Raw genomic sequence first — 26,445 nt, 5'->3', positions numbered from 1 at the left:
ACAAAGTGCCAGACCGTAAGCAGTGCAATACAGGAGAGAGAGAACAAATGTATTTCAGCCTGTATTTTGCAAAATACAAAAATAGAAGAGATGCACATTTCCCAAAGTTGACTTATTCCAATCTCTAAAACCTGAAAATCATTTTATTCTTTTTCTACCTTTGTTGTCTGGGGTTTTTTTTTTCTTGTTGAAGTGGTCTTGGGTTCTCTTTTTCTCCTTTCTTGTCATTAGTCTTTTTCCTGATTTTCTTTCCATTTTTTAATTCTCTGCCTGTCTTCTTGCTTCTCTACCTGTCTCTGACATTGATATTTCTCTCCTCTGCCTATCATCACTAGATTTTAACCCTCATTCGCCTGTTCTCATCTTTCATAATCTCCTTTTCACTTCTCACACCTTTGTTCTTCATCCTAGTTCCCCATTTCCATCTTCTTCACTTGCCCTCTTTCATTTCCTCACCATCCCCAGCTCTTTTACTGTTGTTCATCTCCTCCTGGCATCTAGTTCTTCTCTTTCTTACTCCTTACCCGTTTCCCACTCCTCCTTTAACCTCTTCCTCAGTCCCATTTCCACTCACTCATCACCTTTGTAGACATTTTCTTTTCCTCTCACCATTCTTTCCCTTTTTTACCCGCCTCCATCTAGAGGCTTTTATCTCCTACACCCTCCCTCAGCTCTTCTCCCCCCTCCCTCTAGACACTCTTCCTTTTCCCCTTTCTCCTGAGCCTCTCCTTCCTTCTTTCCAGAGGCTCTTTGCACCTCCTCTTGCTCTCCTTCTAGAGGCTATTTCCTTCTTATCCCCTCCTTCTATCCCTCCAACATCTCCCCATTTTCTCCCCAGTGGTCACTTATCCTTATCTGCCCAGTGACTCTCAAACTCTCCCCCCAGTGCTCAATGCCCAGGATCCCCTTCTCACTACTCCCTTTTCTTTCCTCATCCATCACCCTAGTGGTTCTTGAGCCCTCCCCTGCACAGAAGCCCCTCCCAGTCCCTGGCAATCACCAATTGCACCCCTTTCCCTGCAAGAAAATAGGCCACCTTTACTTACCTTCTATTAATTCTCCTACTGGGCCACTACTACAGTAGCAGCTCCAAGTCTCAGGGCCCAGAGACACATGCATCCAGCTAACCTCGAGGCTGGGGACCTGGAGTGACCTGCGCTCTTGGAGGGGATTGATCTATGCTCTGGTGGCAGCACAATCCCTCTCCCCAGTAGCCCAGGCAGACCTGTTCTATTTTTCATGCTTCGCTCCAGTGGGAGAGGGGAGGAAGCAGACCACCCCATCTATGCTGCCTCTCTTCTTGGAGGTAAGCAGATTTCACCCCCGTTGATTGATTCTTGATCTTTCTTCTTGCCCGCTGGAGCCAGCAACAGGCAAAGTATTTACGTTACGTCAGGTCCTGCTCCCAAAGAGACAATTCTGTGCAAGCAGCAGCTCAGGCTCACAGCTCTTTCTGCAAGACTGGCCCCTTGAAGTGGCTGGAGCTGATGTACCTTAATGCTGCAGCCAGCTCAATGGAGGAAAAGGAGGCAGTGCATGCATATTCACTATGGATATCCTGAAAGCCAGACCTTTTTGCAACTCTCAACGACTGGAGGTGCCTGCCTCTGTGCTATACCAATCATCATAATATTGCCCTTATTTGAGTGGTGATAGCAGAGCTGCTTTAGGCTGGATCCAGAGCAGGGTTTAATAAAGGAAGGAAATGCAGAGCTTTTTGTAGTCCCACACTTACCATGGCCGCCGCCACAAGCAGTGGGCATGCAAGGCAGTTGCCCTTTTGACACTTCAAAGCAGATTACCTTCAGGTACTGTCCGTAATCAAAATCTCAGGCAAGTAGAATTCTGCTCTACCTACGTCCATACCACTAGGAGGTAAAATGGAAAGCCTAGCATTAAGCTTAATGAATTTACACTGGGTTCAGGATCTGCCAGTTGAAGCCTTTCATTTTGCTAAGTCTGACTTTTTTTTTTTTTTTTTTTTTTACACAGTGCTGGTATGCAAAATTGTTTTTTCTTCCCTCCCCTTAAAAGGTGTAGCAAATATATAGTACTGGTTATCCCTATATGTCATTTATGGCAAGCCTACAGAAGAATAATCTGTTTCTATTTAGACCCAAACACTTATACTAATAAAATATGGTATTTAGTAGTAAGAAACTGGAAGAACAGCAAAATGCATCCTCAGACCTGTAATTCTTTAACTTTAATATGGGTCTAAAAATATCCATGGTTTCTAACAGAGAAGAGGCATTCCCAGCAATCCCAAATTTACAATTGTTTTGTTAATAAACAAATCCTACAGCCTTGTAGCCTTTGGTAATTTACCCAGTATAAAGGCTAAATTTGGAAGTGGCAGGATTAGGGATACTCAGTGCTCCTATAAAATCCATCTTTAAGCCTAAACAGGTTTGTTAAAGTAAATATTACACACAGCAGGAATAAATAGTTACAACTGGATGTTATTTTTTGGTTAAAACTAGAAAAGAAAAGAAAAAAAAAAAAGAGCAAAATCCACACAACCCCAAACTAATCTCTCTTTTTTCTAAAGCAATAATGCTAGGATTTTAGCTGCAGCTCATTACATCAACTCATTTCATTCCATTGGGGATGACTGTATTCATGTCCTTGCTTTGCACACATCATGTTAGAACAGTGATGTGGCGGTAAACAGAATCATTATGGTCATTAGATACTTTGGGGCCTTATTAAAACAAGGACTAGTTCCCATTCTGTGCCTACGGAAACATGTAAGGGCATCTTGTGTTTCTTTTGCTACTTATTTGTGAGTAAATCTAGAATATATCTAAAGGTTTAATCTTGTGGCTGCAGTATTTGCAGCATTTAGTCAAGGAGTTCTCAGTAAGTCAAACATACCTGGATAGCTCACAGGAGTACACTTTGAATGTGCCTATAAGGCACTTTCATCTGACATGCTTTATATCTTACATAACTATTCCCAGTTACAACTGGTAGGTTCTCGTTTTAATTTCCTTATTTTAGGACTTGAACCTGACAATCTCTGCTGTCATATAGGTAAAAGTATTACTATTTTTATCTGATTAAGACCATCTTTTTCAAGATGTACTTCACCCATGTGGGCTCAAAAAGTTGGCAAGGCTAAAAAAGACAAAGTGGGATACAGTACTGAAAGATGGCCCTACACCTCCTCTTTGTAGCTCTGGGACTTACTTTTAAATGTGTGTTATTAGAGCACAGAGCTCCCTAATGCTCTCCGAGAACTTGAAGCACTGGCGTGGAGGAAAATGCACTAAACTCCACACTGTTTAAAAATGATTTATTCCATTGAAAGGTGTATAGTGCTATATTTTAGCACACTACATCCTTGGGGAAGATTGAGTGAGGTTCCAACTTTGCCTTGATGGTACTACATCAAGTGCAATTTAATGAAAACTTAAAAATTTGGTATCTGTGCTTAAAACAATTAGCAAGGAAATCTGAATTATGATTCATAATTATCAGAAATATGTTTCTCTGAAAGCTACTGCAGTTAGTTCCAAGCGTATTCAGCTATTCTGTCCCTAAAATATAGAACATTTAATGCTGCGCCTGGAAACATGCTACTGCACCTTCTAGAGAAAAGGCAAGACTTGGCTGTTTAACCTTCCTCTAGACTGTATAATCGAGACCTATCTTCTAGTACCTGCCCATCTGAAGTCTTCCTGATCATGAACCCTCAAGGTTCACCCTCTTCCAGGCTACCACTATCCAACTGGTTCTTAATATCTCCCTAACTGCTGGTGTTTAATTTGCTTCTTAACTATATACAGTTGTGTTCATAACTTATTATTTCCCTTATTGCTATGGTTTGTTTAATGATGGTGTTGTTCTGTGATGCATAAAATAGTTTAATTTGAAACACATTAAAAATGAGATGTACTTGTCTGATCACTCATGTTTTAAAGTGCAACACATCGTTGAAATTCTGCCAGGGGTATGTAAACGTATGAGCACAATTGTAAATTCAATTTATATCCAATGCACCCACTTCCTTATTCCTACCTAATATACACCACTTCTCTATTTATTTGCAGTCCACCTTATATCTGTATGAATCCATTCCTTAAACACTCAATTCCTTGTTACTTTAGGAAAAGATGGGATATCAAGTGCTGAAAAATAAGAGCATCCACAATAGCAATATGCAACCTTTGTCATGTAGTGAACACTGTTAGAAAAGAACAAAATCTTAATCATTCAACTATGTTTTACTTTATAAAAAAAAACCAAAACAAAACATGAGTGATAAAGTGATGAAATACTAATAAAATGTGGGTATAAATTAATTTACCCAAAGTGATGTGATACAGTTTTTTCACCCACTCTGTTCTAGGTGTGAGATACATTTTTTTTTTTTACAGATGCAAAGAGTAGCAAGGATCCTCTGGGAGCCCCCTTCCAGCACACCACTGGTTACCCAGTTATCCAGACCCAGATTTCAAAACGTAACATTACAGTCTTCCCATAAACAAGCTAAATATTAACAAAAGGACACATGTAGACAGACCATAGGGGTAATGTTCAAGAGGATTTGCGCATGTAAAAACATATCGTAGCAATTTTCAAAATTTGAAAACCCTGTTTTAAGCATGTAAAGCCTATGACAAACTAGAAAAATACAATTTTTTTTTTTTATGATTTGCCTGAAGATTTTTAGATGACAAATTTGCCCTAAATAAGCACCAACACTACTTTACTAAAGCTTAGCTCCATCATTTATTTTGCCCTTTCCAAAGAAACTGTTCAATGTGGCTTACAGTTTAACATATATAATCATGTTACATGCAATTACAAGACAAACAGGATATAAAACACTTGTAAATCGCATCTTTAACTCAAACGTTTACCCATAAACTTGCTGGAAAAATCTGGCCTTTAATTTTTCCTGTATTTCCAATAATCAGCCTTCCTTTGCAACTCACTTGATAAAACATTCCACAATACCAGACCTACATAAAAAAATCTATTTCTTATCTCCTGCAACCTAAAATCTTTACAATGTACTTGTTCCCAATTTTAATCAATGGAGCGCAAGGCTCAAGCAGCTCTATATGGCTTAAGGAAAATGTTTTAATTGAAGGTGTTCCTGACTTCTAAACAGAGTTGTACTATTCTCTTATTGGAACAATGTGAACATGCAAAGCACGATACACTACAGGTCAAAGTAATGTGACAGTAAGCTTCAGGATTCAGAAACCTAACCGCATTCTGGCTTCCTTGTACTCCCCTTCAGGAGCTTAGGAGATACACATGAATTATGAAGGCAGGGAAAGAGAGCCCTTCAGTGCTGCTATTTAAAGTTAGGAGACCATAGCCAAACTACCAATCAACTAATGTGGAAAACAAAATTACTTACGTGTAATTGCTGCTCTCGAATAACACCAGATCAGTGGTGGAGTCAAGGGTAGTGCTAAAGTTACAGCCCGAGAAATGGAGGGGAAAATGTGAACTTGTAGACTGGTAGATTGAGACATTTTGCCTGTTTATGTTCTGACATGGATCGACATTAAAGAGCTGCAAAGTTTTGAAAACTGCAAACAGTTCCTACAAATAATAAAAGGTTAGAAAATGAGACTTGTGATCTGATTGCTCGTCATCCTCCATCACCACAAAACATTCCAATTGAGCTTTAACAGAACATTTTTAGCTCTGCCTTGCTTACATCTGTCGTTTCTGTGCATTAAACCACAAACCCTGCCTCCTGTTTTAGCCCAGTCATAACAATCCCATACTGGCTAAATATAAACCAGGCAGGACCCCCCCCCCCCCCCCCCCCCCCCCTTTAGAAAAGTCAATTTGGCCAACAGTGTCCAATGCCTGCTTGTTCTCCAGGCAGGACATTGCAGATTTCTCCTTTGCCCAGGCCCTCAGGCCTCTTCGCAGTCTGGACCTGAGGGCCAAGGGGATGCGGTTACCTCTTTCTCCACCTGGGCCCAGGCTGAATGTAGACAACTTCGCCTCAGCCAGGTAGGATTAGGTCATATTCCTCCTCCATCTGGTTGAAGCAGACATTGCTGCCTTTTCCTCCACCCAGACCCATGCAGGATGCGGTTGCTGCCTGCCTCTCTGCTAGGCAAAGCAGATGTTGTTGCAGCCTCCTCAGGATCAATTACGACTGCTAATGTAAGACAAGGTAGAGTTCGGAAACAATTTTTTCCCCCAGGCTACTATAGTATTTTGAACTCACATCATCCTAACCATCCATATAATACAGAAACCGATATCCTGTTCCTACAATAGGTCATAAAAATGAAAGTCAGCATGGATGACACAGCAACTTAACAAAAAAAAAATTATACAGACTACATAGAACATGAGCGTTCCATATCTCACAGGCCTGTTTACTATTCTTAAAAAAATATATATATATGAGAGGTCAGCAGATATGGACCACTTTTAGTCTATTTGATTCTGCATCTATGGTCTCCCTCTTCCCTTCTCCTGCCCTTTTGTGTCTATGCCATGCATGCTTGAATTTTGCCACTGTTAACTCCTATCATGCTTGTTCACACTTTGTTCCATCTTCTAGCACCCTTGTAAGCGTGTTAGAGCCACTACCATGACTACCAGGAAGCAAATGTGGGATATAGACTCAGGCGAGACCAAACAGTAGTACTATTAACCCCCCCCCCCCCCAAAAAAAAAAAAAAAAAAGTAAATAATCAGAATTGCTATTATGTAAGATGAGATCATAACTGAAGTGAAATGAATACAAAGAAAATACAAAATAATGGATATTTATCAAAGTAATAAGGAGTACATGAACAAGTGAAAAAGAATGTTCTCTTTTCTTCTGCATCTCTTTCCAGCTTTACATGATGACTGCTTGCACCACAGCTTTACATTCTGTAAAAAATGCCATCTTGTCATACCTTTTTTGAAAGCTACTAAACGTTTGAATAGATCATGTACTTTTTAAAAATCTTTGTTGTGAGCTATCCTACCTGTAACACAACTGAACTATTTCAAAATCCATAAATTGATGATAAAAGAAAATGAAGAGAAGGAAGGAGAAATTTATTCTTACTTGCTAATTTCATTTCTTTGAATCCTGCTGGACCAGTCCTGCCAGCAGATGGAGACAGACAACCACACATTTTTCAGTGACATCCTTACTAGCATAAGGAGTGATAAAGACAAGGCACTTGCCAGCAGAATTCTTATGTCAAAGCAATAGAGTGGAGGAAAAAAAAGAGACCCTATAAAAGCAAACTAAGAAGAAATATTAAAACTTCTCAAGAAAAGAGATCCTTTAACAGCAATCCCCTTCTCAGAACTCAACCCTAGGAGAGAGAGAAAAAAAAAAAGAGAATTAACCAGAAACACTTTTGGTTCCCTTCCCAGAGGAAAACCATGTACTTCCGAGAACCCTACAGGCTTTTCTGCTTGATATAGGAATCATATCCATACTTCCCGGGAGGGTCCTAGACTGGTCTAGCAGGATTCAAGGAAAGGAGTTTAAGTGGTAAAACTAACGTTTTTTTCCCTTATCCTGTTAGATTAGTCCAGACATGCAAGTAGCAAAGCTCACATTAAGGGGGGGGGAGACAGGTCTGCCTGCCCCAAAGGCAATCACCTCCTTTGCTTACAGCAGGGTCTTGCAAAGTGGGGAATGGGTGGGGAGGGAGGGTCGTTAACAAACCTCCAAAGAGGTAATGGCTACTGCAAACCAATTATTTAAAAAAAAAAAAAAAAAAAAAAAAGAGCTGCTGTGCTGAGCCTGGCTCCCTAAAGGCTCTGAGGATAAAGCTTCTTCAAAAGAGGCACTGCCAGAGCATTATGGCTTCCTCTCAGTGGAAGGGGAGGGGGAGGCATTGGGAATTATTCCAGTTCTTGCCCAGCATACCTTTGAGAAACTCTTTAGATTGTACAGCTGTGTCGGGCAGCTCCAGTAGCCGTCATCAGCCTCAGCCTAAAGGTGCACTGAAGACCTACTGAGAGAGGTAAGTGTGACAGAGGGAGTGGGGGCCAGAGTGTCTCAGAGAGGCAAGAAGTGGAGAATTTAAGCCTTAAGCTGGCTGGGTCTTGTGGCTGCCCCAAGCCTCAGTTGAGCTTGGTAGCTTTTAAGAGGAATCGGCGTCCAGAGATGTCTCATGTGATTGTGAGGGAGGAGATGGAGAAGAAAAGTTAAGTCATATCTGCATACGCTGCCAGTCCCTTTACTTAATTTTTTTTTGTTCTCTTGCTGTTTCATCCAAGTTCTGAGCAACAGTAAAAAAAAAAACCCCCATGCTGCTGTGATATTTCCTCCCTGCTCATTCTGCCCTGGAGAAAGGAGGCAGAGAGTAAGAGTGAGGGGGCTGTGTGAGGATATGTGGTGTGATCTGTTTATCTTTCTGATGGATGGTGGTGTCTCTCTCTTTGTGCCTTTGTGTATATACAGTCTTGCTTCTGGTGCACTGGCACCTGCCCTCCAAGATGGCCGCAAGCACCTTAGGGCCCCTTACAGTGGAGTACCTCCAGAAAATTACCTACAACCCGTGAGGAAGAAATCCCATGCAACTGATCTGGAGGCCCAAGACATGCACTGGCTGCCTAGGCAAGGAGGCGTCTGCACAGAGGGCTGCTATTGAAAAAAACATAACCCTCTCTCTGTCACACACACTAAACTGTCAAGTGTAGTAAAAACAGTTTTAGAAAATAAACAAACAAACAGCTTTAATGCTTACAATCACTGTCATCTATGAGAGAGGTAGTGGGAAGTGTGGGTGTGGGGGGAGGGGGGGTTAGAGGAAGCAAATGTTGCGGACCCCAGAGAGACACCTGCTTGATGGTATCACTCCCATCCCCCCCACCAGCTTTGCCCTCAGCTGGGAGCCACCAACCAGGTCCTGCTCGACCAGGAGCTGACCAGGGGAATGCTGGGAGCCAGAAGCAAGATCTGGTCTACTAGGGAAAATAATCTACTTGCTCTACTAGAGGAACAACTGATGCTCTAAGAGACAAAGGTCCTCCTTCACCAGGGTAAGAAATCCAAACACCGTTGCCTTGGAAGCAAAACTAGGAATCCTGTTGCACCAGTCCAATATGTGCCCACCATCTACTGGATGGTGGGCACATATTGTGTCACAAAAAAGTGTGTGAATGTCTGTCACTAGCAAGGTAGCATAAATCATGCATCTGGACTGGTTAGCAGAATAAGGAAGACAGAAAGGGAGTCAGAAGTCCTCAAACCATATTTCAGGGGAAAATCCAAACCTCCCACACACATTTGAGCAGCTTTACATCCTTAGTATAAGAGGAAGCAAGCTGATTTTTACTCCAAATTGGAAGCACTAGTAATGTAGATGAACGGTGCCCTGAAAGGGATGTTCATCTTACATTCACGAAGTTCTAACCTAAGTCAGTAGCACATGACACAAATGACCCTTCTCAGGTCCTGTGGCAAGAGAGAACCTTGCAAGTGCATAAAATAAGGAAACACACACTGCTTTTACACCTATAACCCTACATGCTTTTTATTACAAGACTACGGAGCATATGTGAAAAATTCATCATTCAGAAACTACATCTAAAGCACAAGTACTCTGAAAGATAAGAATAAACAGATTCATTAAATTATGAGAAGTATGATTAAATCATTGACCAAATAGAAAATTTATACAATAAAGCCAGAAAAAAAAAAGTTGTAAAATACAGTTTACAATAATTATTCACATTCAAGGCTGTACATCAATACATACAACAACATGGCCCCGAACATGAACCCAATTCAAATAATTCATATATTAGAATTTAAATAACACAGACTGAACTAGAGGCCAACAATTAGCCAGCAAATAACCTTATACAAGAATAAAAATACAAAAGTGTATATCCTAATATCATTGCATTATTTGCTTTTCATAAGTTTTTTTTTTCTTTTTGCTTTGTTGTACATCACAGTCACAGTCAGCTACAAACCAGGTAGAGATTATTACACATTATAACTGACTGACTGCCACCAACCTGAAGGAGAGCTAATGAACTACCACCAAAATGTTTTGCATGTTCTATAATTAGACAGATACAGCTGATCTAGATGCTGCCACCACCACTTAGTATGTTTTGCTGACATCCAATCAACTTAGACATGGTCATTATGGGAGGCTTTTGGACAGGGAAATTACCCACATACATAATCATTCAAGCAGACAGACTTGACTACTAGGTGCTTCACACAGTTTACAAAAAAAAATGTGTTCCATTTATAAATAATTTTTTTTTTATCATTCTGCTTACAGTTTTTGTTTCTCGCGAGACTAAAAATAATGTTGTAGGGAAGAGAGGCAGATTTTACACCTGTTATAAGATTTTTTTATGGCCTCCATTTGAGCAGGAAATGGGTAATTTATCGCTGAACTATTTTTAGTGTAATCTTGTACAGACAGTGCTTTATATACAGAAATGTTCCTGACCGTAATCACTTATATTTGGAAAAAAAAATGCAATTAAACCAATATGAAACAAGCATCATCATGTCCTAGATATGACAAGTACCATACAGTCCCCCTTCCCTAACTCCAACTGGTCTGCAATTACTTCAGTGGCCTAATAAAGAAATCTTTTAAGAAAGCATTTCAGTACTGATAAAACACCAGTTTATCAGCTGTTCCACTTATGAATGGCACAATAATATTTGCATACCTGGTTATAACAGAGGCAAATCCCAAGCCACCTACCATACTGCAAAATGTTCACACCCCTCTACGAGAGTAAAGGGGTTAACCCTGCTAAAATCCACCATACATGCACATAGTGGGGGAAAAACAGGATGTAAATTATTTTCTGATGCTGTGAAAAGTCCATTTTCCACTTCTGCAATTTTATACTCCCCACTGAATTGATTAAAAGCATGCACGTAAATGTATTGTCCTTCAACTAGTAGGGCCAAATTAAAATGGAAATCACTGCCCATTTAAACAGATTCATAATTTAAAATAAAGTTTTTTTTCTTTTTTGTTGAAACATGTTCTTTCCTGCAAGCTGTATCCTACGCTTCAGACCACTAAGTCTGTGTGTTAGATGTACATTGTATTCAGTGATGCAAGCAGAAGTACCATTGTAAAATCTTATAGAAGTTATGTAAGGATGCGAGTGAGGTTCACTGCAAGTGCCACATAGCAAAGATACCACAAAGGAGATTGTTTCACCTTAGCGTAATTGTTTGAAAGCTCCCTGATAAAAAAAAAAAAAAAAAAAAATACAGTTTATTGATGGCCGGGGGAGGGGGAACACCACCCACTGAGAAACTTTTAAAGCCCTACAGGACTAGTACACATGACTGGGATGGGTGTGCATGGGGACCTGAAGAGAACTTGGTAATGCAAGCTCTACCCACTAGTCTGCAGCAGAAAGTGAACGGAAGAGCACAAAAGGCGGCGAGTTCTTCACAGCAATGATATGCATGTGGAAGCCTCAACGAAAGCACGAAGAGCAAGCAAAGCAACCCTGAATTCCATTTGTTTTCAAAAATAAACAAGATTTCCGACGCTTTCCCTTGGAGACTGGCGACTCGGTGGTCTGGGAAGGTTATTCGGACTTGCTGCCGAGTCTGCCTGTTAACTTGGTGAGTTCTAGCAGCAAGGAGGGAGGCTGGGTAGACATTCTGGAGAAGCAGCACTGCTATATGCCAGTGTTCGGATGGGTCTGGTACTGGTGCCGCCAGACTTCCTGTATCTTTTTGCACCATTTATGCGCATTGCCACTTGGGTCCATCAGGTAATATGTTCTGTTAGGCTTAAAGAAATAAACAACAAAAAAAAAAAGTGTTTAAAGATGTATCAAATGGTAGAAAAATAGGAAAGATTTCTGGAAATGTAAATACCAAGTGTAGCGTAAGACCATTATTCCGATAAGGTATTTTTGAGTCTTTCACAAAAGGTATTGAGAGAAATTTGATGAATGTCCTGTAATCTTTCATGCTTCTTGCTCCTCCTCTAATCACATCCAAAAGACAGCTAACGTGCTGTTTCTTCCACAATAAAATTGCTAAAATCCATCCGTCCTTTTCTGAGCATGCCATCAAAATGCTCAGCTACTCTTATCACCTCCCGCTTACCCAACTGCAACTTGTTCTTCGCGGGCCCCCACTGAACCATCTTTTTCCACTACAATCTATTCAAAATGTGGCTGCATTATTTATCTTCCTTATTACCATAAGAACATAAGACATCGAATACTGGATTAGACCAAGGGTCCATCCAGCCCAGCATCCTGTTTCCAACAGTGGCCAAACATTAAACAGATCCCAAGCTACTATTGCTTATTGATTATGGACTTCTCTAGAACTTATCCAAACCTTTTTTTAAACCCAGTTACACTAACTGCCGTAACCACATCCTCTGGCAATGAAGTCCAGAGCTTAATTATGCGTTGAGTGAAAAAAGGTTTCTTCAATTTGTTTTAAATGCTAACTTCATGGAGTGCCCCCTATTATCTGAAAGAGTAAATAACCAATTTACAGTTACCTGTTCAAGTCCTTTCATGATTTTGTAGACCTCTATCATATCCCCCCCCCCCCAGTAGTCTCTTCTCCATGCTGAACAGCCCTAACTAACCTCTTTAGCCTTTCCTCATAGGGGGGCCGTTCCATCCCTTTTATCATTTTGGTCATCCTTTTCTCTGTATTTTCTCCAGTGCAACTATATCTTTTTTGAGATGCGGCAACCAGAATTGCACAGAGTATTCAAGGTGCAGTCTCACCATAGAGCAATACAGAGGCATTATTTCATTCACAGTTTTATTCGCCATTCCCTTCCTAATAATTCCTAATATTCTGTTTGCTTTTTTGACTGCCACAGCACATTGAGCCGACAATTTCAATGTAGTATCTATTATGACACCTAGAACTCTTTCCTGGGTAGTAATACCTAATATGGAACCCAACATTGTGTAATTATAGCATGGGTTATTTTTCCCTAAATGCATTATCTTGCAGTTGACAACATTAAATTTCATCTGCCATTTGGGCACCCAGTCTTCCAGCCTCTCAAGGTCCTCCTGCAGTTTATTACAATCTGCTTGATATTTAATTACTCTGCATAATTTTGTATCATCTGCAAATTTGATCACCTCACTCATCGTACCCCCTTTTCAGATCATTTATAAGCCCTCTTCTCAAGTCATTATCAGGCTGATGAAATAACATGCATGCTCAAAACGAGCGTTCATAGGCTGCCAACAACCCCAAAAATCCTATTTAACATTGTCAAATCCATTACTTGTCGGCCGTCCACCAGATGTAAGTACCCTGAAGCTAACTCCCCCCAAGAACTGTGCGACTCATTTGGAAATCATTTTCAGCATAAAATTCAGATCTTAACTGACATTTATTTATTAGGTTTTGTATACCATCACTAAGGGGGTCCATTGTAATGGTTCACAACATAATAAAAATACATCAGATTTACCCTAAATATAATCTTAAACTCAAATCTAAAAAAAGTACATAAAAGGAAAAACCTAAAATTCCTTGTGATCATAAAATTATAAAATACAATTCATAAAATAAAATAAATGCAATAACAAAACAAAAGCATCATACTATCTCTCTAAAAAACAGGTGAAATTACATCGAAAATACAGTAAAACAGTAAAAGCAAAATGTTAAAAATAAACCTTTAAGACTGACTTGTATAAGCCTCACTAAAAAGCCATGTTTTTAAGTTTCCCTTAAACTGTTTAAAATTAGTCTCCATTTTAATAGATGTTGGAAGCATGTTCCAAATTTTGGGTCCTGCTAGTGATAAAGCTCTCTCTCTCACCTGATTCAGATGGGCTGAATGAACAGACGGTAACATTAATAAGTCTTTATTGGCAGAACACAGGTTTCTTTGTGGGACGTGTAGTCTGATGGCAGCATTCAGCCAGTCTATCTGTTCACCATGGATCAGCTTATGCAAAATGCAGATTGTTTTAAATTTAACCCGAGATTCTATCGGCAACTAGTGTAAATCAATCAAAGTTGGAGTAATATGCTCACTTTTCTTTTTTCCAGTTACGATTCTCGCTGTTACATTTTGGAGGACCTGAAGGGGTCAAATAGTGGAGGTGGGCAGTCCTAAGAGTAGTGAATTATAATAATCAATACTACCAAATAAAAGTACTTGAAGTACTGTGCGGAAATCATTTTAAGCGAGTAGGGGTTTCAGATGTCTCAATCGGGCCGATACAGTAAAAGTCGCGCACGCGATTCTGTATTCAAATGAGGGCCCGCGGCAAAAAGACGCGCTAGGGACACTGGAGGAGATGGGTAGCCAATGGAGTTCCTTAAGAATGGGGGTGATGTGGTCGGATTTACGTGTATTAGTAAGGATTCTGGCCATAGCATTCTGCAACATTTGGAGGGGTCTAATAGTAGAATAGGGGAGGCCTAAAAGTAAAGAGTTGCAATAGTCCATTTTCGAAAGTATTATTGTTTGTAAGACTGTATGGAAGTCTTGTGCATGGAGCAAGGGTTTACGTTTTTTGAGGATATGGAGCTTGAAGAAGCCTTCCTTTATAGTAGTGTTAATGTGATGTTTGAAGTTTAGTTGGTGGTCTAGAGAGACTCCAAGATCTTGTACGGATTGGGGGAGCAAATTTGAGGGGAGGGTGAGGTTACAAGATGTGGGTGATGTAAGGTCAGGGTGGTTAGATATGATAAGGAGCTCAGTTTTCGATGTGTTTAAGGCAAGGTGGAGGATGGAGAGAAGGTGTTTATTGAAGCGAGGCATTTATCCGAAAAAGTAAGGGCTTTAGGGAGGGATTCTTGAATAGGGATGAGGATTTGGACATCATCGACATATAGGAAGAATTTGAGACCAAGGTCGGAGAGAAGATGGCAGAGCGGCAATAAGTATATATTGAAGAGGGTGGAGGATAAGGAGGAGCCCTGAGGGACACCTTGGGTAAGAGGGATTCGGAATTTGCAATTTTTACCGAGTAGTCTCTATTATTAAGGTAGGAGGAAAACCAATGGAGGGCGGAACCAGTGATGCCAATTTCGGTGAGGCGGGTAATGAGGATTTTATGGCTGATAGTATCAAAGGCTGACGAAATGTCAAGGAGGGCCAGGATAAAAGGATTGTCCGTGGTCCATGCCCTTGATGAGAGTGTCAGTGAGTGATAGTAAGAGGTGGGATTTATGGAAGCCAAATTGGGAAGGGTGAAGAATATTGTAATCTTCCAAGTAGTCGGAAAGCTGGGCGTTGACTACCTTTTCCATATATAAGGCAGACTTGTAGCTCTTTGGATTTGAAAAGGCCGATTTCTAATTTGTGGGGGGTACTGATGTTTAGGAGTTTGAGGTGTTTTTTAGTGGCTAGGAGGAGGCCACCACCTGTCTTGCTGAATCTACACTGGTTACCAGTTTTCTGGAGGATCCAATACAAAATCTTAACTATTCTACACAATCTCATTCACGACAGTCCATGGCTATCTGCAACTCTTCCTTTTTACACTCCCTCACGCACCCTCCAAATCACAAAACCAACTTCTTCAAGATCCTTCTCCTAAAGCCACAAGAATTAATATGACAAGATAATGGGCCTTTTCCATCGCTGGCTCCATTATATGGAATTCCATTAGAATCTTAAATGATAAACAAGAATTTAAGAAAGCTATAAAACACCACTTAAACAAGCTTTCAAAAATCTTTTATGATTTTACCTTTGCTTGATTATATAGTACATGGATATGGTTTATTACGTTATGTACAGCTATAGTTACCGATTGATGCTGTTAAGGTCTATTCATTTTATGACTATTGTAATTATTTTAATTTTGTTTATTTTACAATTGGATGATGTATTTTAAACATTTTATTATGCTCATGTTTGTTATAAACCGCCCCGAAACTTGGAGGGCACGGTCAACAAATGTTTTTAAATAAATACATTTTAAATAAAATGAGAAACTGTGTTGTAGTAGCAGAACCTCTTTAAGCAACATACATTATTCCAGGTCTGTGAGTGCCTGACACATGCCAACCATTTCTTTTACACTTATGAGCTCTCCTGTTCTAACTGGGTGTCAGTAAATGGCCTCTGAATTTTACTTTTTTTGTATTTTGGAAGCAAAGCTCCTAAAAGCTAGCCAAGAAATGCAGTGTTAGTCCAATAAAAAGGTATCACCTTAATTTTATTTTATTCACCTTTGTTTCCATACTTTTTATGGGAAGCATTTAAAAAGTTTCCCCTCAAATTTAAAAATATCAACAGGATAGCTTTCAAACTGCCTCAACAATCATCCCTTTCCTTGCCCATCTTCACAGGATCTTGGTATATGGTCCACTTCTGCCAAAGTGGGACATGTGAGCTAAAGGTCAATTAAACTATCTCCTAGTACTTCCAGATACACAAAATCTCATTTAAAAACAAATCCAGCATCTGATACTCACTGTGTGGACAAAAAAGGTTTTGAAGTTCTTAGCTTCAGGACGAAGTTCTTGTGACCATGGAATCTCTCCCTTCAGAACTTTGTTGACTGGGTCTACGTAATAGAGGTGTGGTCCTTCTGTGAGAAGCAACTGGCGTCGTCGGGCAAACAATCCCTGAGGTGGGAGAGAGGAAAGAGACTGCGTAAAAATAATTGCTAAATTATTCAAACAAAAATGATACTCTCAGGACTTTAGAAAAAAGTGTGCCTGCTGCCAAGCTGGATGTGTTAAGTTAGCGTTTATTTCTACTTATTGTGTGGAAGAATCGTTTACTTAGTTCCGTTTTGCAAGTTTCTATAAGAAGAGTAATTTGAAAGACGAATCTGAATGTACAAGTAGGAGTTTAATCTGTGCACATTGCTACATAAGGAAAGCTGCAAACATTCTAGAGGATGCTACATATTAAATCAGAAAAACCTTTTTCACTATCTGTACTGTCATTTGTACTTTTTTTTTTTTACTGTACACAGCACTATAAATTTGATAACTGCACAGGTAAGTGCGCTAAATATGTTACATTGTATTTCAAATTTAACAATTGTCAAGTGGCATTATTGCAAGTTATGGCCACTAGTTTGTAGATTTTTCTTTATCAGAAGGTATTTAAAGGGACTAGCCCACAAAATCCAGTTTAATGCAGTGATATATAGATTATATACCTGAAATTTAACACTTCTGAATTTGTCAAGTCACAGGCAGAGAGTCAACGTTTAATTAATTAATTAATTCTTTCAGATGGTTAGTACAGTGTGCAGAATATGAGAACAGGGAAATATTGTAAATTTAAAGAATGTATGTATTAAACCAAAATGTGAATATATTTTTATATGTGCTTTACCAAATCTTATCTGAATGGAGACATTTCTGCTTCATTAAGCAACGTTTAGTGGGATTTACATATTTATATACATGAGCACTAGATGGTGAAGTGCTCCAATTAGTGCTCCCCTGCTTCAATTACAGTCAGGAAATGCATGGAGAGGGAGGAGTCAGGACAGACTCGTAGATCTGTTTATATCTGGGGCACATATGTACAAGCACTGCCGTAATTCTTCAGATCACCACATTATGCTGTGGGGGTTGTTCCTGCTGCTAGATGTCATGCCTGCAGGCAGAATATAAACAGAGCCATAGGAGAAAGTGCCGAAGTAAAGCTGAATGCTTATTATACAGCAACATAAAAGAATAAATTGGAACACAGAATCACATTCCAAGTCTCCTATCACTGGAGAGAAATGTGGGGCAAATTCCCTGGCTTACAGATACCAAAACTATTTTAGGGCTGTATTTACAAGGAGTTATGCTGTTGGCACATACCAGGAGAAATTGAAATTGCCTTTTTGAAGTGAGCTTTCCCAGTTTCTATGTATATGCATATGTATCAGCATAGCCTGTGTTTTATTCCAAATGTCAGTGGTAGGTTGGGAGAAGAATTTCAATTAAAACAGGGTGAGCCTGGGCTGCACTCGCCTCTGGCTCAGTCAACTTGTAAGAAATCTTGTTAAACCTGCTCAGCTTGGGGCAGAGGTGAAGATGGGGTGTGATTAAAATACATAATTTAGGAGGTATCTTTCTTTACATCAAAAAAATGTGGCTCTAAACAAACAGGCAAAACCTTTTAGTAAATCAGCAGGAAATCCTCTGGATTAACTCCATGTGCTTCACCAGTCCGAGGAGGATTAGCTAACCCACTCAAGTAATCCACCTTTACAGCTGACAAAGGATCAACACCACAAAAAGTCTCTCTCAGTATCAGAAATGAAAATCCCTGTCATACAACGTATAATTTAAATATCTCAAACAGCTGGCCAGATATGCACCAAATGCCAACAGATCAGAGATGAGAAAAAAATCTGAACTAGATATGACAGTAAACAGGTACATCTGAGAAACAGAAATTATTTAAAAAATGTCCTTAGGGTACCACACCCTCAAATGATAATTATATGGCCAAGATAGTCTCATGGACTCTTATTTGACAGCAACAAGCGAAAAGTCAAGTGTGTGTGAACATGAGGTCCATATTCAGAAGCATTTAGCTGGCTAACTCAGAAATTAACCAGCTAAATTAATATTTGGGCTAGATTTTAGCCGGCTCATAAGTCAGTCAGACAAGTTGGGGCATTCAGAGGGCATAACTGGGAGGAGATGAGTTAGCCAGCTAACAGGGTCATTCTTTATTCTGCATTGAGCCGTTATCGCGGCGATGCCATGCTAATGAGGGGAAGGGGAGGAGTGGGGGCGGGGTTTGGGTGGAGTTATCTCCCGGCAGCGCTGCGGGCGATAATGTGTTCCACATTATCACCGGGGGGCACCGCGGGAAATACCACCTTTTCCCATGGCTCTATGGAGGCGATAATGTGCACTACTGGATATACCTCCAACGTTAGCTGGACAGGTTTATCCGGCTAACTTTCGATTACATGCCTAGACCCCTCCTACCAGCTGCACAGCTACAGAAGCCTCACAGAAGCTCCCTGGGCTTACAGACACCAAAACAATTTTAGGGCTGTACTTAGGAGTTATGCTGTAGGCGCTTGCTAGGAGAAAACATTTGATAACCTGCCTTGTGATCCTATTCAATAATGTAGAAGGGGCCAGAGTTATTTTTGGTTTAATTTATGGAAACAAGATATAAATGTGAAACTTCAGCTTCATTCTTGTCATTTTGGACACTCACCTTTCTTTTATCTACTGGACCCATTTTCAGTATTAAATTATTTTCTACAAACTGGTGCCTGACAAAAAAAAAAAAAAGAAAGGAGATTTCATTACCATATACCGATCAGAGAAACCAGGAGCGACATTAAAAAAAAAAAAAAAGTCAATGCACTTGTGTATTTTATATTTAAGGTCACTTCAATGTCGGCCAAGGCAAATTTTTTTCTTCTTTGAGCGACTGGCTCTTAATATGCTTTCATTTACTTGACATCTGCCCCCTCAGAACAATCAGATTTCATACCAACTGTTTGCTGCGTTCATCTTGCAGCATCACTTTCTATAATTCAGCTGAGTCACCAAGACACAGGGCTTTCACTCACAGCCACTGTTGCCTGTGTCTATCATTTCCTCAAACAATTTTATAGAACTGCCTTTTATCCCTGGCAGCTGGCTTTGCAGTGGTTGTCACTTTTTTTTTTTTTTTTTTTAACATATACATTTTGATCATCAAATTGTGAACGGATTAAAAAAATAGCAACTTGTACAATGTGAATTAGAGCAGAAGACATGGTTAATGTGCAGGCAAAAGGAGCTGCATGTTCCAGTCTGTCATAATCTTTTTTTCCCTTCTAGGAGGATCCAGAGTCTGAATCCATTGCTTTCAAACAGCCCAAGTAATCTATGCACAGAGTGTATGAGGATCCTGACCATAACAAGTACCTGGTGGTCTTAAGTGAAAGCCTTTTAATGTTTTATCAGTGGATTTTGTATCATTTTTACTTTGCATATTTATTTGTTCTGTTTTAATAAATGTTTGATTTGCATTGTTGTTTTAGAGTTTATGCTTGTATACTGCAATCCACACTAAACATTTTGGAAATTGCAGAATAGAACATTTTATAAATATATAAAATCAATAAGGCCAGTAAAAAAAAAAAAAAAGCCCTTTCAGCATTATCAGCTGTAGCTCTAGTCCATGCCCCATTAACTGCCTGCAATGATCTGTAAAAGAGCTAGGGGAGCACAGCCTCATGCAAGACTGTGACCTACAACTGCACTTCCCTTCATGAATCGGGACTTAAGGCTGATCACTAGTCCATCTCCATCCTGGTACTGTATACATTATTAAACTGCAGCAAAATACATGCTGAAATTTTTGGGGTGCACATCTTGGTGACTTTTGGGGGGTAAGGTATCACTAAAAAAAAAGAAAATATACACAAACATAACTATATAGCCTAGAGAAAATAGAAGTCTGACAAACCATTCAGCCTTCAGTCTCAAGAGTTCATGGTTATCTTTATTTTATTTACTTCAAAACGTTTAAAGCATTTATGCAAAAGTATCAAAGCACTCGAACTCCAACAATGAGACCACAATTATTGCCACTAGGAATTCAGATTATGGGCTACTGAAAGTGAGATTTTATATATATCTTGTCCTCTGAACTGCCCCTCCACATGAAAGAGGGGGCATAAGGGGGCACCAGGTGCAACCTAATAATTACAATTTACTTATTTTTCATATTTATAAGGCTGCCTATCCAGTGGTAGCAAATTATGGCCCATCACTTCCTTTCTTCTGGCCCTTTGAGCTATTGTTAACTTATACTTTGATCACCAACTGGAGATCTGGGGCTGACATGGCCAATATTACTGAAGGCCCAAAGCTGCATGACTTCTGGTGTGTCAAAGGCAACATTTGGACTTTCAGTATCAGTTTTGGCCATGCATGCTTGCATTGGCACCAAGCTTCTTTGCAGCAGCCTGCAGGAAGCCAAATCAGAGGTAGAAAGTGCTAGCACATGATGAGCTGTTCTGTGCACTTCCAATCTCGTGCTGCCTTGTGCATGTGAGGCCCGAACCTGCTGCTACAAGCCCTGAAGCAGCAGCCGCACCTCAGAACCTGCTGCCACTGAACTGCCCCCAGCCTTAGAGAGAGATTTTAAAAGCTTTGTGCATGCAAAAATGGTCATAAATGGGCCGCATGGGAGCTACATGAATTTGTGTTCCAGAGGCTGTAGACATACATGTATGAAGAATATTTAAAAACCTACACGTATACTTTATAAAACAGCGAGTATGTTTGCGCACGGCGAGATACGCACGTTTATGGGCGCACACGCGGCCTTTTTAAAATCTACCCGTCAGGAGGTAAAATGATTTTTCAGAGGTAGGGGGATATTGAGATATGGAGCCAGGAACCTGTGCAGTATGCAGAGCAAAAGTAGCCGACAAATAAGCTGGAGGTATGGATAAGGGAGGGAAGAAGGAGGAAAACTGTAATGGATGACACTGGGGACATCTCTACTCATTCATTCAACCAAGCCACTTGCACACCCACCCTATCTGAGAGACTTACAGAGAGAGAAATAGACTAAGTAAAGTATGTTTGTTTATTTTTAGTATTTCTTAATCCCTTTTTCCAGGGGCTCACTCCCCATCCTGGACCCTTAGTACAGAAAACGGTCACTAATATGGCCCACTGCAGGATGTGTTTATGACTCACAAGCTTTACAAGGAGGTCAATATTAAGCCATAGGCTATTTGGGTAACAACATGGGTATTCAGCAATGCAGCTGTGCTGCTGAACATAGCCAAACAAACTCAAAGTCATCCAGATAACTTTAAAGACTGTGTCTCGGCATGATTAACATCATCCAGAGAACACTGAATATTGGAGTAATCCAGGGAATCTGGCTAAGCTTGGCTACCCTGAAACTCCCCCGATTTATCCTGGTAAATTTTATCTGATTCAAAACTTAGCCAGGAAAGTCAGACCCAGTCAGCACGGTGGGATTTCAGCTAGACAAACCTTTTCAATATCAACCTCAATGTGTTTTAGACTATCAGCTGTAATGCTTTTTGTGTTTTTATCTAGGACTGTATTATATTGACTTATTTAATTATGCGATACTGATAAGTCACTGCTTGCTGCATATATGTGTGTGTGTGTGTATACTTTATATATATATATATATATATATATGCTGTAAAAATAAATAAAATAAAAAATAAGCGTTTGGCGTCACGGTCTCTGCCGATGTCCGTCTTCAGAGGAGGGCTGCGAAAAAGTAAGTTGTTGCTTTACACTGCCAGTCCTGTCTCCCCTCCTCCCGAAGCAAGGCTGCTTTTCGCGCCTTGCTCCGGGAGGAGGGGAGAGAAGACTGGCAGTGTAAAGCAACGACTTACTTTTTCGCAGCCCTCCTCCGAAGACGGACATCGGCAGAGACTGACATCGGCTCCCCTGCCTCCCAGAGGCGAAGATTGATGCCTGCACGGGCGAAAGCGGCCCCTGTGCGTGCAATTGAGCCACTCAAGACGTGACGTTACATGCCGTGACGCCAAACGCTTACACACATATATGCAGCAAGCAGTGACTGGCAATCTCGAGCGGCTGCGAAAAAAAAAAGTTAGTCGTTGCTTTACACATGGGACTGTGAGGAGGGAGGAGGCCTTAGCTGCTGGGGAGAGCAGGGAATTGATGTGGTGAAAACGAGAGTCCCCCAAAAGAAAACAGGCAAAGTGCTGGAAGAAAGTGGAGGGAGGGGAAGAAAAAATACGGGAAAGCTTCAAAGCGTGTCAGGTCAATCCAGTAAAGTAAAGTAAAGCAGCCTTGCTTTGGGAGGAGGGGAGAGAGGACTGGCAATCCCGACCGTCCCCTTCGTTGCTACTTTTTTTTTTTTTTCACTTTTCGCTTTTTAGATTTTTTCCGCTTTCGTTGCTTCGGGAGGAGGGGGGAGAGGACTGGGGCTGCCCCGGAGACCAGCATCCATTGACGCGGCCAGGGCAGGTAAGCGTAGGAGAACCGTCCACTTCCTGGTACCTGTCATTTGAAATGACAGATACCAGCGTGTCCGTGAAGCGTTAGGCCCGCGCACCCAGGTTACTGTATAGGCGCTGTATAGCGCTCTATACAGTAAAATGGGTTGCGCGGGCCTAACGCTTCATGGATGCTTCTTAGACGCAGCTTGCATTTGCAAGCTATTTACATACAGGATCAAGTGGTAGGTGAGCTGGACTGTGCGTGCGGCAACCACGAGTGTGCTGGGCACTAACGCAGCTCTTCCTAGCACTCGTTACTGGATTGACCTGATTGGAAGAACTTAACCATTCTCATTCTGTTACGGCTTCAAACTTCTTACCATTGGTTTCCACTGGCTTGTTTCTCCAATAGCAGCCGCTTTTCGTCTTCGGAAAACTGTAGATCCAGCTCAAATGAATTATTGTCAAGATCATGAATGTACTGTTCTATGTTACTGCCTGACCTTTGTGATTGATTTGTCTCTTGAGCCAAAAGCGAATGTGAAGAGACAGAGGATGCTACCTGCATGCAGCCAAACTGACTCAGAAGATCATCATACTACAAACAAGCACAAGAGAAAGTTGTTTATTTTATATTCACTTTAGGAAAATTGAAACCAAAATTTCTCCCATACATCAGTTTTCAAGCCAAAGTACTTATTGCAGAGCTTCCCAGACCTGTCCTGGTGACCGCCACACAGCCAGTCACTTTTTCAGGATATCTGCAATGAATATGCATGAGAGGAGTTTTCATCAACTGGGTCTCCAACGTATGCAAACCTTTCTCACGCATATTCACTGTGGATATCCAGAAAACCTGACAGGCTGTGGGATCGCCTGGAAGCCCTTTGTTACCTACCACTGGCATAACAATCTATGCCCTGATCACCTGGTGTCTAATCCATTTCTACTGAGGGCTGGGGTGCTAATAATTGTGTGCTTTAATATATTCTCAAATTGTCACTTTCTTTTATTTCAAGAAAATGGCCATGAAAAACACAACCACCAAAATAACTATCTGCAGATTTCTAAAAAGACAAAAACAAACAGAATGCAGGCAGTGCTATATGAAAAGAAAACTAAGCAGGCATGCATTTAAATCTCTCCTACTTTGTTTGTTCTAATGCAGTGATGAATCACACACTTTTTTTGCATTTTTAATTAGGAAAACAGATGGTGAAAGCTTAGTTGGCCTATTAAAAAACCTACACCACTAAGCACAAAGTAGTGTGTACAAGGACTAGCTATTCATTCATTTTAAAACAAACAGGAGTTGCAAAGAACATTTTTTTTTTTTTTTTATCAGAGGTGCTCTGCAACACAGCTGAACCGCGTACACTGGGAGCAACATACGTTTCCGTAGCAATCCTCGTCGTCTTCCGACATAGCTGGTAAATAGGCAGTGAGTTTTGGAGGGATCTGATGATGCAGGTTCTCCCAAGTAATATTCTCAAAAAATGGATGGGCCTTGAGAGGTTCGAAGCCACCCATTTCTTCACAGCCTAACCGCTTAGTATAGTCTAAAACCTGAACATTTTCAAAAGAAAATGATATGGATTACCAAATTTAAAACGGGTATACAATAGATTATACTTTTCTAAATACAATATATATATTTTTTTTAACATACTTTTATTTATACAAACAAAAAAGGCCCAAACTCTAACAGTCATCATACAAATCTCTCAAAAGTCATTGGTGCTTGTTCTATTCGGTTTGTTGGACCTTAGTATATCAGGAGTCAAGTGATAGCATTCTCATAGGACTCTTTAGGATAAAGCAGTGTTACTTACCTGTAATAGGTGTTCTCAGAGGACAGCAGGATGTTAGTCCTCACACATGGGTGACATCATCAGATGGAGCCCTGGTCTGGAACTTTGGTCTCAAAGATTCTAGAACTTTCAAACAAATAACTACAGCTGCACATGCTCAGTAGGGTATCACCCTGCCCCCTAGGCAGAATCCCTCAGTCCATGTTACAGCTCATACAAGGAGATACCTACTCCCAGAGGAGGTAGGCGGGTTTCATGAGACCGTCCTCGGAGAACACATGTTACAGGTAAGCAACTCTGCTTCCTCTGAGGACAAGCAGGATGGTAATCTCCACACATGGGTGAATCCCAAGCTATAGGCTGTCTGAGCAGGACAAAACGGGATACCGCACAGTGCTGAAAGCACCACCTCTCTCCCTTTTGACTGTGAGGCAGCAGACCCACAAAGGGGTCTAAGGAGGAAAAATGTTGGGTTCTACAGAAAGAAAACCATAGAACAGACAGACACAAAACCCAGATGTGTAGCAGAGGCACCTAAGGCAGAGGAGGGGTGCGAATGCCAGCAAGAAACATACTCCACATCACGGAAAACTTTTACAAGCAGGGTTTCGGATTAGGAAATCCTGACAACAGTGGGTCTAGAACCTCCTGGATACAGGAAAAAGTCTAGAGATATAAACAAGATGAAGACTGCATAATTTCCTTCGGTGTTACAAGACAACTGAAAACCCAACTGGGGTCTGAGAGTTTCCCCACAAAGAAACTATGGTCCATTGGCATCTGAAGGACAGAATGCATCTGCAGAAGTGCACCCATGTTTGACTGATAGGCACAATGGACAGAAAAACCCAAGCAATGCTTGAAAGAATAATCAGCCACAACAGCAGGGTCTGTGACAGACTCTACGAGCCAAAATACCAGACATGGCTGACCATGTAAGGACAGCAACACGAGTTTCAGGGGATGAAAGGCAATTCCTGAATGGAATTGCCAGCCCAAATCCCTGAGCAGGGAGATAAGTTAGGCCTGATGCTCATTCACACTGCACCCTGTCAAGGGCAGGGCTATCCATCCTGACTACAGGATAGTTCAGGTGAGCAGGAAGGCAGTTTGGACAACCCAGAGAAGTGAGAAAAGCTAAAGGTAGTAGTGGCCAGAACTTGGTAAAAATATAGGGAAAAAATGGTGTCTTTTTCCCTGCCAGTATAAATTAAGATATACCTCAAATGCCCTAGCTTTTCTTCCCCTCCTCTCGACAGTCCAACTGGAAGTCGGAAAGAGCAAAGAACATAAGGAGGCAGACCGCTGGGGTAAGAACAAGTCACTAGGTTGTATACCTCAAGCGAATAACTCACTGCCGATTCTAGTAGGGAGCTACCCACTGAGATAGAGCCCTCAGCCTGCCTGAAACTGAGGGCGAATCTCCCAGGCAAGAAATCCAGAAACACTCCACCAAGAAACAGGACGCCGGGGTGCCACAAGTGCAAACCCCTGTCAAACAAGATTTCTTCATCAGCCTGGAAACCCTAAGGGTACCAGGGCAAGGGTCGGTGTGATCTCAGACAGACTACTCACGAACCTGGCTTAGGTATTAATACCTCCGCCATAACTATACATGCTTCCCCCAAGGAAGCATGCTGTACAGTAAATGCATGAACCAGCACTCTCCTGTCCACAGACAGGGTTATCCCTAAAATGTGGATGTATAGCTTGCAAGCCACTACAACTAAAGAGTAGCAACTCTGTTGCGGAGTCCCTCGTCCCCCAACTCCCTCAGCCATGGATATGG

General features: G+C 40.9%; 1 protein-coding gene across 4 annotated transcripts in view; it reads right to left on the bottom strand.

Annotated features, from left to right (window-relative positions):
- Window positions 1-9,452: 9,452 nt before the first annotated feature.
- The window catches only part of PDPK1 (3-phosphoinositide dependent protein kinase 1), a 78,468-nt gene continuing 61,475 nt past the window's right edge, over window positions 9,453-26,445 (bottom strand). For all 4 annotated transcript variants that reach the window (XM_029576382.1, XM_029576381.1, XM_029576379.1 and 1 more), the window contains 5 exons: window positions 24,238-24,411; window positions 23,226-23,443; window positions 19,101-19,158; window positions 16,382-16,534; window positions 9,453-11,739 (listed from right to left, as the gene is read on the bottom strand). In XM_029576382.1, the coding sequence (XP_029432242.1) occupies window positions 11,626-11,739; window positions 16,382-16,534; window positions 19,101-19,158; window positions 23,226-23,443; window positions 24,238-24,411 (717 nt within the window). In that variant the 3' untranslated portion in view covers window positions 9,453-11,625. The remainder of the gene's footprint in view (window positions 11,740-16,381; window positions 16,535-19,100; window positions 19,159-23,225; window positions 23,444-24,237; window positions 24,412-26,445) is intronic.

Source organism: Rhinatrema bivittatum, chromosome 14 (genome assembly GCF_901001135.1).
Source record: "Rhinatrema bivittatum chromosome 14, aRhiBiv1.1, whole genome shotgun sequence".
In the NCBI taxonomy this organism is placed as follows: Eukaryota; Metazoa; Chordata; class Amphibia; order Gymnophiona; family Rhinatrematidae; genus Rhinatrema; species Rhinatrema bivittatum.
Note: the sequence above shows the minus strand (reverse complement) of the source record. Positions and strands in the feature narration are given on the sequence as shown.